Source organism: Pristiophorus japonicus, chromosome 17 (genome assembly GCF_044704955.1).
Source record: "Pristiophorus japonicus isolate sPriJap1 chromosome 17, sPriJap1.hap1, whole genome shotgun sequence".
In the NCBI taxonomy this organism is placed as follows: Eukaryota; Metazoa; Chordata; class Chondrichthyes; family Pristiophoridae; genus Pristiophorus; species Pristiophorus japonicus.
In genome coordinates, this window is record NC_091993.1 from 8404757 (window position 1) to 8418790 (window position 14034).

Here is a 14034-nt window from a genome sequence, read left to right on the forward strand (position 1 = left end):
ATCAAAAATGTTCTTTCTAATTAAATTTAATGATTATTAGACTGACATTCATTTTTTGTTTTAAAAAACATTGCATATAACTTATTGGTCCCTATGGGCAAAATCCAAATGTATTGGGATATAAAGCTACACGCCTTGTTAATGATTGATTGTTGGCCATGCCTTCTGTTGCCTAGTCCCGAAGCTCTGGATTACCCTCTCCGCCTCTCTACCTCTCTCTCCTCCTTTAAGTCACTCCTTAAAACCTTCCTTTTTGACCAAGCTTTTGGTCACCTGCTCTAATTTCTCCTTATCTAGCTGGGTGTCAATTTTTTCTCATCTTATAATACTCCAGTGAAGCGCCTCGGGACGTTTTACTACGTTAAAGGCGCTATATAAATATAAGTTGTTGTTGCCTCCGCTGTTTAAGTGCAAAACTTTTGTTGATTTTGCTTTTTCCTACCTCTTTATTGTTTTCCTTCTTTAAGTGGCTATATATATATGATTTTTACTTCCTTTCCAATATAGCTATAAACAATCACATGATGCTATATTTTGAAGCCAGAAAGTGATAATCAAAGAAGGAACATAGATAAATCCAAGCTGGATATTTGTGACCTGCATCAGCTCTGGTCCCTCACCTTCACTGAGGCCTTTGCAAGTGTCTCAGTCCCACTCTTTCCTACCTCCAAGGCCCACCCCAATGCTGAAGATTTGGTTCCATTCCTTGCCTCTCATTGAGGCCAGCCCTAGTGCTCCATATCTGATTGTCCGCTCTCGCAAAGGAAGCTGTCATTAAGGGCCTCCATTTCAATACAATGGCAATGCAGGGAAGTGCAGGAGCACGTTACAAGCAGAGTTTTGGCCTGGCGTAGGGATCCTTTGGTTTTATACATAGCTTAGAGTGGTACATAGGAACACTCCAGCATGGTTAGACTCTATTTTTCAATGTCTATCCTCAAGAATTCTTTCAGACCTTGTAGTGGTGAGAGTGTTGCATCGGTTACAGCTAATGTTTGCTAATTGTTAGAGGGAATTTAGTTTTAAACTGTAGGTGGAAAGTAGCACTGGCAATTTTCCTGGTTGTCTTGGGCACTCACATCATTAAGAAAAACAGAAGAGATAGACTTTCTCTCAACATATCTGAGAACAAAAGCTGCAATCGTTGTGAAGCTATGGAGTGGGAGGCAGCTGTAAAATTGATAGAAACTTACAGGTAGATTTTTTTTTTAACCCTGGAACAACTAGAGTTGGACATATTCCTGGAGATATCATGGCATGACCTCTTGCCTCCAACTGCCCCGTCCAGTCAAAGAGCCTTTTTTTGCCTATTGCCAATATTTTTAAACTAAAATAAGAAAAATGTTCGAAGAAAATAGGAGGAAAAAACTTTTTTTAATACCCTTATGGTGTTTCTCCTTCACTTGTTCACAAATGTGCCCAGGAGATTAATCTTTAATTCCTGGATACTTTATGGCAATCCTGGAAAGTTGGCAATTCTAGACACAAAGGCAAAGACCACAAGATACACTATGTGGGCACATGAACTGGGATTATCTTGTCTATTAAAAAATAACAAGTTATGTTTGCTTCTATTTAAACAGATGAATTCCCCTTGAAATCCGAATAGATAAAATTCAAAATCCACACTACCAGACACCAATCAGGGTTTATAAACCACGTTTAACCAGCAGTAACAATTACATCACAAAATTGAGCTGGATCTAAGCCTAGATTTTCTTGAGGCAGAGCCGAGTGCAACACCAAATATTGCAGACTTGGAGGTTCCCAGGTTTGATTCACAGTCTGTCCTGAGTCACGTGCTCTCAGCCAGGACAGTCTCGGAGCCTCTGGGGTGGACAAGTGAAAACAATTATCCAAGGTTCCTGCTTGAGAAGCCACTCTGCCCAGTGACTCCTCCTGGAAAATATGCACCACATGAAGCCAGGATCGGTCTACGCTTTTGAAGTCTTCATGGTAAAATAGCCTGCCAGCATTCACTGACTAGGCTCATGCCTGAAAGACATTTTGTGCATGGGCCACAGTAACTGGAACTGTATCCTCAGTGCCTTCAAGCGATGTGGGGATAGGATTTGGCAGGGAGTGACAACCGTTGTTTGGGTTTCTCCTCGGCTGGATGAGTTCACCTGCAGTGAGGATTATGCAGGGTTTGATCTTGGATAGTGTTTCTTCAACTTCCCTGTGGACATAATTAAAATGACAGGTTTTTCGTGACTGAGACCTGCGAGATTCTGCTAATCTTACTGAGATGTTTCTCCCTATAACAGTGAGGGATTGGTGGCCCATTCTGCTTCACTGTCCTCCCTCTCCTGCCTCCCTCCGTCCAACCCCTATCTCCATTTCCAGCCACGTGGGACTTTTTCCATTTTGTAAGTTAACCAACAACCATTAAAGTGCTCTTTGTGTTAATTGAGATTTGCTGCTGTGAAATATTCTGGCACGAAACGAAATTATTTTGGTGCAAAGAGCAATGGGAAATAAAATTATGCCTGTGTCTCATTTACATTTATTTTGAATTGTGTTCTCTCAGGTTTTCAATACATGTTAATTGGTTCACTCCGAATACCTGCAGGGTGCAATTATTACATTGTGCACCAGAGCGAACATTTGGAAATAGAAGTGAATTTGTACTATCAACAGCAGTCAGGGAAGGGGGAAAGTATCAAGTCAGTTGAAATCTTGTCCGTGAACCATTTAGATCTTCAGTAAAATTTGCAAAAAGTGTAGATAAACGAGTACCTTGAAAAGCATAAAAGCAAAATAATGTGGATGCTGGAAATCTGAAATAAAAACAGAAATTGCTGGGAACATTCAGCAAGTCAGGCAACATCCGTGGAGAGAGAAACAGAGTTAATGTTTCAGGTCAATGCCCTTTCGAAAGGTGATTGTATTATTATGAAGGAAGAGAAAACCAGCAACTCCCCTGTTATGAATTAATTAAGCCACAGGGCACTTGGAGAGACACGGGCGGAGACTTGCTCTCATTTTGAAGGAGTAAATGAACATTGTGGACGTTCCAAATAACGATGGTGCCAAATTTGGCAATTACAGACTCATTACAGCTGTTTTAGGAGTTTTGTTTCTCGAATGTTTTCATGTTATTGCTTTATTAGCGTTTTATTTGCTAACAGTTAGTCGTTAATCTTTTTTGAGTTGACGCTGCTATTAGGTTTAGAGAGCAAATAGTCTATTTTACTTTCAACAGATTTAATTTTTTTCCACCAATATTCTCTCCTATTTTCCTGAAAGCATTGCAACAGAAATGGCTTCTTGGTCACCAGCAGCCCATCAGTGCCTCATCTAAGTGCCTATTGTTAGTGTGAGCTTTGAGAGTGAGTGTGGCGAAGTATTCTACCTTAGGAGTCTGATTGTGCCCATCCACAAAAGCAGCTATTCTGGAAAAAGATAATTGAATAGCAGTTTGGACAGAGAAGCATGGTTGGTTTTATTTGCTCCTCTTTCCTGTCTCAAAAGCACTGAGGTTTGCTATAGCTCTCACCATTGCCCTTACTGCCATTTGCTTATATTAGCTAAAAGGTTGGCATGAGTCTAAAGCAGATTTTCCAATATACTCACATCAATCGTTTAACAAATGAGAAGATATACCCCCTCTGTAGTGAAATTAACCCAATCTTGATGGATTTTCCAATTTCACCAACAAGGGGAAAATCACAGTCAACCCAAAAGAAGTTAAAATTGTACTGATAAGTCAGTGTAATGGGACAAAGTACTGATGTCGAATTATAGCACAATACGTAGTAGTTTCTTGGGTGTTGTATCAACGTCTAGTGTTATTTTGAAGCCAGTACAACTGAAACCCAATGTGTTACTACCACTGTTATGAGTGAGATTTTGCTACCATATCTGTTATCGAATTATCCTGCTACATTTACTACCAGAGCAATGTAAATGTCACAGGATTAAGTCTTTATGATAAGCAGTGATGGTTTCTGATAAAGGACTGTTCTGCATCATGAATAGCTTTTCTTTACACAATATATTAGTTAGAAGTGCAAGAGGTTGGATTGTTTGCTTCAATGCTGTAAAGTGACCCTGTGAGATAGAATAATGTGGCTTCAAACTTTTAAACTGGTATTGGGGTTTCATAGTTCTATCTGCTACTAATGAGCCTCTTTTAGAATTAACCACATACTTGAATGATTCTCAGCAACAATAAGATTTTATGTACGTACCGTCATCACACAACAGCTTGTGTTTTATTGTGATTTATGTTGGTAGCCTATAACCGTGCATCTCAACCTGACAGCCAAGATATAAATTGATAGTATCCCGATGACAAATAGGATCTGTAATAAATGTTATAACTCTTAATTTTTTTCTTGTAGGCATTTCTCCTGTCTGTCATCCAAATACATGTGCCCAGGGGTTCCTGCAGTAATGAGCACCTTGTTGGCCAACATCAATGCATATTTTGCACATACCACGGCTTCAACAAATGTTTCAGCCTCAGATCGATTTGCTGCTTCAAACTTTGGAGTAAGTCCAATTTGGGTTAGGCACCTTTGCATTGAATTCCTTTTTTGTAAATGAATAAAGGATCCAGATAATACATGAGAAGCAGCATTGATGGATGAAAATAAACAGAAGTAGAAACTTGCCCAGGGTCGCAATCCATTTATTTTTCTTTCAACTGTAGGACTTGATTGAATGTTGAAGTTCAGCAATCTGGAAAATCTTTTGGAAGAGTTTTAAAGTTCTTAAATAAAATTTTAAATTGTACTTGTTTCAGGCTGCACCACAATTAGGTTTTGGTAATGTGACTGCAATATTTTCCACTGACTCTAGGAGATCATTGCTACGGAAAGTAAACTGCTAACTGTAAACCAGTAATGTAAGGTTGACTAAGTCATTTGTCTCTTTTTAAATTTCTTATAACTTATTGAATTCATTAGAGCTGTCTTTTATTTACTTCTTGAAGAAAATGTTGCTCACTTTCCACATTACTGCTAATATCCTTTAAGTTTCAGTGACTTTTACACTTCAGTTCAATTTTAGAGTGGCACAGTATAAAAGACATGGGGCTGGATTTTCAGTTGGAGGCTTTTTCGGGCAATAATAGTGGTGGGCTGGTAAAGTTTGCGACAGGAAACGGTTTGCGTCTGCAGGCACAAAATTCAGCAGCTGGGCCCTGAGTGTGGAGCCCAGCACTAAGGGAGCCATTCAATACCTCTCTTGGTGCGCCAGGCCTGCTGAAAATCCATTGCTAAAGAGCCAGACTTGGAGCGCCCTAAGACAGGCTTCCCTGGGAAAAAAACTAGCCAAATAAAACACAAAAAACATTCCCAATACCTTGCTCACCCCACATAAAGATAAATCGCAAAAATGAAACAAAAAAAAATAATCACGCTGGCCTCCTGTAGTCATTCCTTCCCTCACCGCCACCGGAACAGTTCGGACCGCCCGCTTTCCCAGGCGGTGCCACTAAGGGGCGCTAGGGGCGTTAAGGGTCCCGCTCAAAAACAAATTGCACTACGCTGTCACAACCAGGGGCATTGCACACCGGCTCACGCTCCCGGGCGGTACTGCTCAGCGCTCCCGCAAAACCAGCAACAAATTTCCCGGCAGGGCACTGAAAGTTGGCCACTCAGCCAGAAGTCACTTGCATCCACTACTGCCCTGCCGAGGCATCCATAGAGACGCAAGCCCAACGAAAATCAAGCCCTTGGTTTATACTGCTCGGTTCACTTCATATTTAGCCAGGGGAAAGCAGAGCTATGTGGCATGTGTTTGTATATATTTAAATGAATTGCAGACTCAACTCATCTGCTGGTAAATTGTCTAATGTTTGGAAAGTACTGGCAGGAGGTTATTTTCAGACATTAGGAACTTCAAAGATGAAGATCGCCTGGGCTTTTTTTAAACTTTAAAGCTTGAAAAGTTGGTTTTACAAAGCTTATGATGTGGTTTCACATTTGATCCCAATCTGATGCATTTGTACTCTGGATTTTCCATCATTCTGTACACCAGTTTGTAGCCACGCAAATGTGCAGCTTCACCATGGTATCTATCATGCACAACTTTTCAGATTAAATTTATATTGTGCCTAAAATTTGTTGTACAAAAATCAACATTTTCTAACTTGATGGAGGTATTATATTATGAGCTGCTATAGTGACACAGTAACTGAGGAAAATTATATCAACCTGTGCTGCAAAATTGGTAATACCATGAACTTTTGAAACAATTAAACAAGATGCTTGTCTTTAAATTGCTGCCGCCACAAACTTTTACACTAGAGTAGAATTGTGGCCAGCGCATTGTAGTGTGCACTTACTGCCCAGTATCCACCTGGTCCAGAATTTCAGTGGGGGCTCTAAGGCTGTCATGTGTTACTGCAATTAAGCTGTGCAATAGGCTTGCTGTACTCATTATTTCTTGCAATCTCTCAATGTGTTGTTATGATGCTAAATGTATGTCATCTAGTTACTGACTCACTGACCAGTGGCAATAGGTTTCCCTATTTACCTATTCAAACCATTCATAACTTTCAACATCTCTATCTGTGATATCTTCACAGAGCACAGCACACACAGTTTCCTATCATGCAGGCTGCTCTCTCGGAACTCTCCGGAAAGCTGCCTGTTGTTTAATGATTAACTATGTAGCTGCAGTACACAATACGTCCACATCCACAGTGTGGAGCTACAAGCATTACAAGCTTACAGACATTATACTTCTCCCTCCTCAATGAAAAAGCCATCATAACAAACATCATAAATAACTTTCATTTTTATAGATATTTACAAATTTAACTTTACCACTTGTTTTCTGTTTCGAAGAGGATACCTTCGCTCTTGAACAGGACCTTCCAAACATGATCTCGAATCTAAACTCAATCGAGGCTCATCCTGAGGAACAATTTCCTCCACGGAATTTCCTTGATTTTCATTTGAACTCACTCTAACTTCAGGCTCTTTGTTTCCCTGACTCGGACTCAGACTTTCATTTTGATTCTCTTCTGGATCTGACCACCTGTCAGTGTTGTGAACAAATCTTCTATATTCAGCAATGTATTGGGGACATTACCCTCTAGAACCTGGTTTATGGTTACTTTATAATCACCACACAATCTTACCTTACCATCGGACTTAGGTACAACAACAATGGGTGTAGCCCAATTACAACGATCTATCTTACAAATAATGTTCTCAGTCTCTAGTCTTTGGAGTTCTTGCTCAACTTTCTCCTTGAGTGCATATGGTACGGAAAGTGGCTTGTAGTAAACCGATCTAGCGTCCTTCTGTACCCTGACACTCGCCTTGAAGCCTTGGATCGGACTGCCCGTTTCGCAGAACACCTTCGGATACTGCTTGATAACCTCATCCATTGATGAAAATCTTGCTTCCACACAGAAAATCTTACTCCAATCCAGCTTCAGTGAGCTCAACCAATTTCTTCCTCATAAAGCAGACTTGTCTCCTTTCACTACTATTAGAGGCAAGTTCTGAAATTGATCTTTATATTTCACTGGTATGGTGATACGGCCTAGCACAGGAATTTTCTCTCCCGAGTAGCCTTGCAGCTCTATCTTGGATTTCTCCAATTGGAAATCACGCAATTTGTCGCTGTACAGTGACTCCGATACTACACTCACGGAGGCATCCGTGTCAATTTCCATTGGTATCTTGAATCCCACAACATCTATTGGATTTTGATGCTTTCTGAATCGCTGTCCATTAACCTCGTGCTCCTGATGACGTGTAACTCTAATATCTCCTCGTCCTGTTGTTCTTCCAAGCTATGTAGTCTCTTTGAATTACTACTCATAGTTTTGAACACTGGACTCATAGCTTTAAAAACTAGTTTACCCTTCAGTCGGCATGCCTTCGCAAGATGCCCTGTCTTTCTGCAGAAGAAACACTCTGCCTTCACGTATGGACAACTTTGAGCAATGTGTTGTCCCAGGCACCTATAGCACGACTTCGACGCTCTGGTAGAATTTCCAGTTTCTGAGACTCTCGGCCATGGCCGTCTTTTACTTTGAACCCGCAGGTGATTTACCTCGGTTGACTGACGACCGTAATTATTATTTAATTCTCGGGAATATTGTTCAGCCATGCCCATCGACCTCGCTGTCTGACAAGCAATCTCAAAAGTCAAGTCATCTGTCATCAATAACTTCCTTCTGATCGCATCATTTTTCACCCCACAAACAAAATGATCCCGTAAGGAGCTAGGAGCTAAATTAAAAAGTAGGACCTCAAAATTAATAATCTCGGGATTGCTACCAGTGCCACGTGATAGTCAGAGTAGGAATCGCAGGATAGCGCAGATGAATACGTGGCTTGAGCAGTGGTGCAACAGGGAGGGATTCAAATTCCTGGGGCATTGGAACCGGTTCTGGGGGAGGTGGGACCAGTACAAACCGGACGGTCTGCACCTGGGCAGGACCGGAACCAATGTCCTAGGGGGAGTGTTTGCTAGTGCTGTTGGGGAGGATTTAAACTGATATGGCAGGGGGATGGGAACCAATGCAGGGAGACAGAGGGAAACAAAAAGGAGGCAAAAGCAAAAGACAGAAAGGAGATGAGGAAAAGTGAGGGCAGAGAAACCCAAGGCAAAGAACAAAAAGGGCCACTGTACAGCAAAATTCTAAAAGGACAAAGGGTGTTAAAAGAACAAGCCTGAAGGCTTTGTGTCTTAATGCAAGGAGTATCCGCAATAAAGTGGATGAATTAACTGTGCAAATAGATGTTAACAAATATGATGTGATTGGGATTACGGAGACGTGGCTCCAGGATGATCAGGGCTGGGAACTCAACATCCAGGGATATTCAACATTCAGGAAGGATAGAATAAAAGGAAAAGGAGGTGGGGTAGCATTGCTGGTTAAGGAGCAAATTAAGGCAATAGTTCGGAAGGACATTAGCTTGGATGATGTGGAATCTATATGGGTAGAGCTGCAGAATACCAAAGGACAAAAAACGTTAGTGGGAGTTGTGTACAGACCTCCAAACAGTAGTAGTGATGTTGGGGAGGGCATCAAACATGAAATTAGGGGTGCGTGCAATAAAGGTGCAGCAGTTATAATGGGTGACTTTAATATGCACATAGATTGGGTTAACCAAACTGGAAGCAATACGGTAGAGGAGGATTTCCTGGAGTGCATAAGGGATGGTTTTCTAGACCAATATGTCGAGGAACCAACTAGGGGGGAGGCCATCTTAGACTGGGTGTTGTGTAATGAGAGAGGATTAATTAGCAATCTCGTTGTGCGAGGCCCCTTGGGGAAGAGTGACCATAATATGGTGGAATTCTGCATTAGGATGGAGAATGAAACAGTTAATTCAGAGACCATGGTCCAGAACTTAAAGAAGGGTAACTTTGAAGGTATGAGGCGTCAATTGGCTAGGATAGATTGGCGAATGATACTGAAGGGGTTGACTGTGGATGGGCAATGGCAGACAATTAGAGACCGCATGGATGAACTACAACAATTGTACATTCCTGTCTGTCGTAAAAATAAAAAAGGGAAGGTGGCTCAACCGTGGCTATCAAGGGAAATCAGGGATAGCATTAAAGCCAAGGAAGTGGCATACAAATTGGCCAGAAATAGCAGAGAACCCGGGGACTGGGAGAAATTTAGAACTCAGCAGAGGAGGACAAAGGGTTTGATTAGGGCAGGGAAAATGGAGTACGAGAAGAAGCTTGCAGGGAACATTAAGACGGATTGCAAAAGTTTCTATAGATATGTAAAGAGAAAAAGGTTAGTAAAGACAAACGTAGGTCCCCTGCAGTCAGAATCAGGGAAGTCATAACGGGGAACAAAGAAATGGCAGACCAATTGAACAAGTACTTTGGTTCGGTATTCACTGAGGAGGACACAAACAACCTTCCGGATATAAAAGGGGTCGGAGGGTCTAGTAAGGAGGAGGAACTGAGGGAAATCCTTATTAGTCGGGAAATTGTGTTGGGGAAATTGATGAGATTGAAGACCGATAAATCCCCAGGGCCTGATGGACTGCATCCCAGAGTATTAAGGAGGTGGCCTTGGAAATAGTGGATGCATTGACAGTCATTTTCCAACATTCCATTGACTCTGGATCAGTTCCTATGGAGTGGAGGGTAGCCAATGTAACCCCACTTTTTAAACAAGGAGGGAGAGAGAAAACAGGGAATTACAGACCGGTCAGCCTGACATCGGTAGTGGGTAAAATGATGGAATCAATTATTAAGGATGTCATCGCAGTGCATTTGGAAAGAGGTAATATGATAGGTCCAAGTCAGCATGGATTTGTGAAAGGGAAATCATGCTTGACAAATCTTCTGGAATTTTTTGAGGATGTTTCCAGTAGAGTGGACAAGGGAGAACCAGTTGATGTGGTATATTTGGACTTTCAGAAGGCTTTCGACAAGGTCCCACACAAGAGATTAATGTGCAAAGTTAAAGCACATGGGATTGGGGGTAGTGTGCTGACATGGATTGAGAACTGGTTGTCAGACAGGAAGCAAAGAGTAGGAGTAAATGGGGACTTTTCAGAATGGCAGGCAGTGACTAGTGGGGTACCGCAAGGTTCTGTGCTGGGGCCCCAGCTGTTTACACTGTACATTAATGATTTAGACGAGGGGATTAAATGTAGTATCTCCAAATTTGCGGATGACACTAAGTTGGGTGGCAGTGTGAGCTGCAAGGAGGATTCTATGAGACTGCAGAGCGACTTGGATAGGTTAGGTGAGTGGGCAAATGCATGGCAGATGAAGTATAATGTGGATAAATGTGAGGTTATCCACTTTGGTGGTAAAAACAGAGAGACAGACTATTATCTGAATGGTGACAGATTAGGAAAAGGGCAGGAGCAAAGAGACCTGGGTGTCATGGTACATCAGTCATTGAAGGTTGGCATGCAGGTACAGCAGGCGGTTAAGAAAGCAAATGGCATGTTGGCCTTCATAGCGAGGGGATTTGAGTACAAGGGCAGGGAGGTGTTGCTACAATTGTACAGGGCCTTGGTGAGGCCACACCTGGAGTATTGTGTACAGTTTTGGTCTCCTAACCTGAGGAAGGACATTCTTGCTATTGAGGGAGTGCAGCGAAGGTTCACCAGACTGATTCCCGGGATGGCGGGACTGACCTATCAAGAAAGACTGGATCAACTGGGCTTGTATTCACTGGAGTTCAGAAGAATGAGAGGCGACCTCATAGAAACGTTTAAAATTCTGACGGGGTTAGACAGGTTAGATGCAGGAAGAATGTTCCCAATGTTGGGGAAGTCCAGAACCAGGGGACACAGTCTAAGGATAAGGGGGAAGCCATTTAGGACCGAGATGAGGAGGAATTTCTTCACCCAGAGAGTGGTGAACCTGTGGAATTCTCTACCACAGAAAGTTGTTGAGGCCAATTCACTAAATATATTCAAAAAGGAGTTAGATGAAGTCCTTACTACTAGGGGAATCAAGGGGTATGGTGAGAAAGCAGGAATGGGGTACTGAAGTTGCATGTTCAGCCATGAACTCATTGAATGGCGGTGCAGGCTAGAAGGGCCGAATGGCCTACTCCTGCACCTATTTTCTATGTTTCTATGTTTCTATGTAATGCTTGGTTTTGAAAGGTTCCAAAATTACAGTGCATCGATAGCTTTTTTAATGCTATGATGTAATCACCGATATTTTCATCAGCCTTTTGATTCCGAATCCCAAAACGATAGCTTTCAGCAATTTCTAACGATTTGGGTTTATAGTGCTGCTCCAGCTTCATTAAAATCTCTTTAAGCGCTGTGTCCTTTTGCTCCTCAGGCACAAGCAGATTTACAAGGGTTTCGTATAATGCCGGACCTGCCATTGTTAAGAAAATCGCTTTCTTACGTTCCAACACAGCCTGGTTCTGGACTGCCATTGTCTGGAACTTTGATTATATTATTTGCAGTGAAATACATTTCTAGTTGATCCACAAATGCTTTAAAATGTTCCCGGTTGTGTATATATTCACCCAAATATCCGATTACACCTGCCATTTTTAATTTCTAGCTGTTCACATCATGTGCTGTAGTTTACCTCGGATTTTGTAGCTTTTTTTTCAAAGACCGAAACTTCCAAAGTCTTCTGTCGGCTGGCTGAATCCTTCACCAACAAAATTTAAGCTTTACACATCCGAAAAATCTCCCATCTCGCCGCCAAATATGATATCTTCACAGAGCACAGCACACACAGCTTCCTAACATGCAGGCTGCTCTCTCGGAACTCTCCGGAAAGCTGCCTGTTGTTTAATGATTAACTATGCAGCTGCAGTACACAATACATCCACATCAACAGTGTGGAGCTACAAGCATTTCAAGCTTTCAGACATTAAACTATCAGATTTTCTCACAACAACCTGCTCTAAATAAAAGCCCCAATTGTTCAGGTCTTTCCTTACAACTAATTCTCTTCGATGCTTATATCAAATGGTTGAATAAAATTACAAATTATTTTAATAAATGTAAACCTGTTTAATTTTTTTTTTTAACATGACAAGGCCCCTTTAAGATGTTTTGGATCCCACAGTTTGTACTTCTCTGTGCTGTAGCTTGGCCATTCAATGGCTTGTTTCTCTCATGGCAGTACACACGATAAGCTTCTATTAATGGTTCTGATGGTTCAGCAAAGAATGATTTACAGGGTTGTGAGGCTACACTTTGTGCCATGCTTACTTGGAGCAAATACTTAACATTACAGACTGTACTTTAGGCACACTTTAGCTGCTTTCTAGAGGTCAACCATTTTCTTCCTCACATCTAAGGCGTCTACTGTATTCTAGAAACTACCTTTACCTTGTCTGTTATTTCGTTACCAATTCTGTTCAGGATAACAGCAGCAGCAGAGGATAACTTTTGTTTCATACACAAGTGGCCTGCTCTCTCTTACTACTTGAGCTGGCATTTCCAGCATCAAAACAGCTCTTGCACGCCCCAGATTCCTGCATTTTCCCTCAGTATTGTGTTAATCCTTGATCTTCTCTCACCTATGCAAATACAGGGATTTAATTGCCTTCCTAATACAGTTATCAGCTGATCAGCCTTGCAATGTCTTCTGCCACTCCATTGGTCAACCAGCTTTGCTGTACCCCATAATCTACCCTTGCCAATGAAACCAGCAATATAGGATTCATAAGCCAGATTAAATTCTCCCAGTAAATTTTAGGAATCCACAGATAACCTTAGAATAAGCACCAACAGCATTTTTCAGCTGCAAATTAAATTTAACATTTTGCTTCAGCACTTTGAGGGTGCTTTTTGAAGAAATAATTACATTTTCTGTGATCTTGTTGTTAAACCATATTCTCAAAAATATAATATTGACCATTAAAAGAACTGGTTCCATTAAAATACCAAGAAGCTAGGCAAACACTTTTATGTTAGTCTTCACTTTGTGAGACCTTGCAAGAAGTTCCACATATAATGTTCTTTCAAATACTAATTAAACATATGTTAAAAAGCTGCCATTCTTGCTGTTCCTGGCATATTTGAAGTGGCATGGAGACGGAAACACGGTGCTGTCTGCAGTGTGCATGGCCTAATCAAGTGGACACAACTAGTGAGATAAATAAGCATCTGCTTCATTTTGTCTGACGTGTCACAAATGAAATAGTTGGTGCAGTAGGAGTGAGATTTATGCACCGCCCTTCTGATTTGCTGCTATATCATTCCAATGGTAAAGCTTTTGGAGAAGACATTTGTGAAATTATTCTACTTTATTAAAGACCCTAATTAGGACAAAGTATACAAGCTCTGAGGAAAACAATCAAACAACTTGTCCAAAATTTTTGACATGATAAGGGTCACGATGATTAGTCCTCAGAGTTAAAGTTTATCCAACGCAGCCAAATTGCACCCAATTGGTGTGTCTTTGAACTTGCTTAGCATTTGTCCTTCTATAAACTGCCCCCGTCATAGTGCTCTATGGGCTAGAAATTCAGTTCTCAGCGAAAATGGTATTTTTTTGCCAAAATTACCATTTTCACTTCGCTATCGCTATCAGGCCGGAAATTCAACCGTTAATTTGCACAGCGGTAAAAATCGGTGTTGCATGAGGATCCTT

General features: G+C 41.4%; 1 protein-coding gene across 2 annotated transcripts in view; it reads left to right on the top strand.

Annotated features, from left to right (window-relative positions):
• Window positions 1–14034, top strand: part of LOC139227523 (protein unc-13 homolog C-like) — an 801204-nt gene that overhangs the window by 501630 nt on the left and 285540 nt on the right. For both annotated transcript variants that reach the window (XM_070858323.1, XM_070858322.1), the window contains one exon: window positions 4347–4497. In XM_070858323.1, the coding sequence (XP_070714424.1) occupies window positions 4347–4497 (151 nt within the window). The remainder of the gene's footprint in view (window positions 1–4346; window positions 4498–14034) is intronic.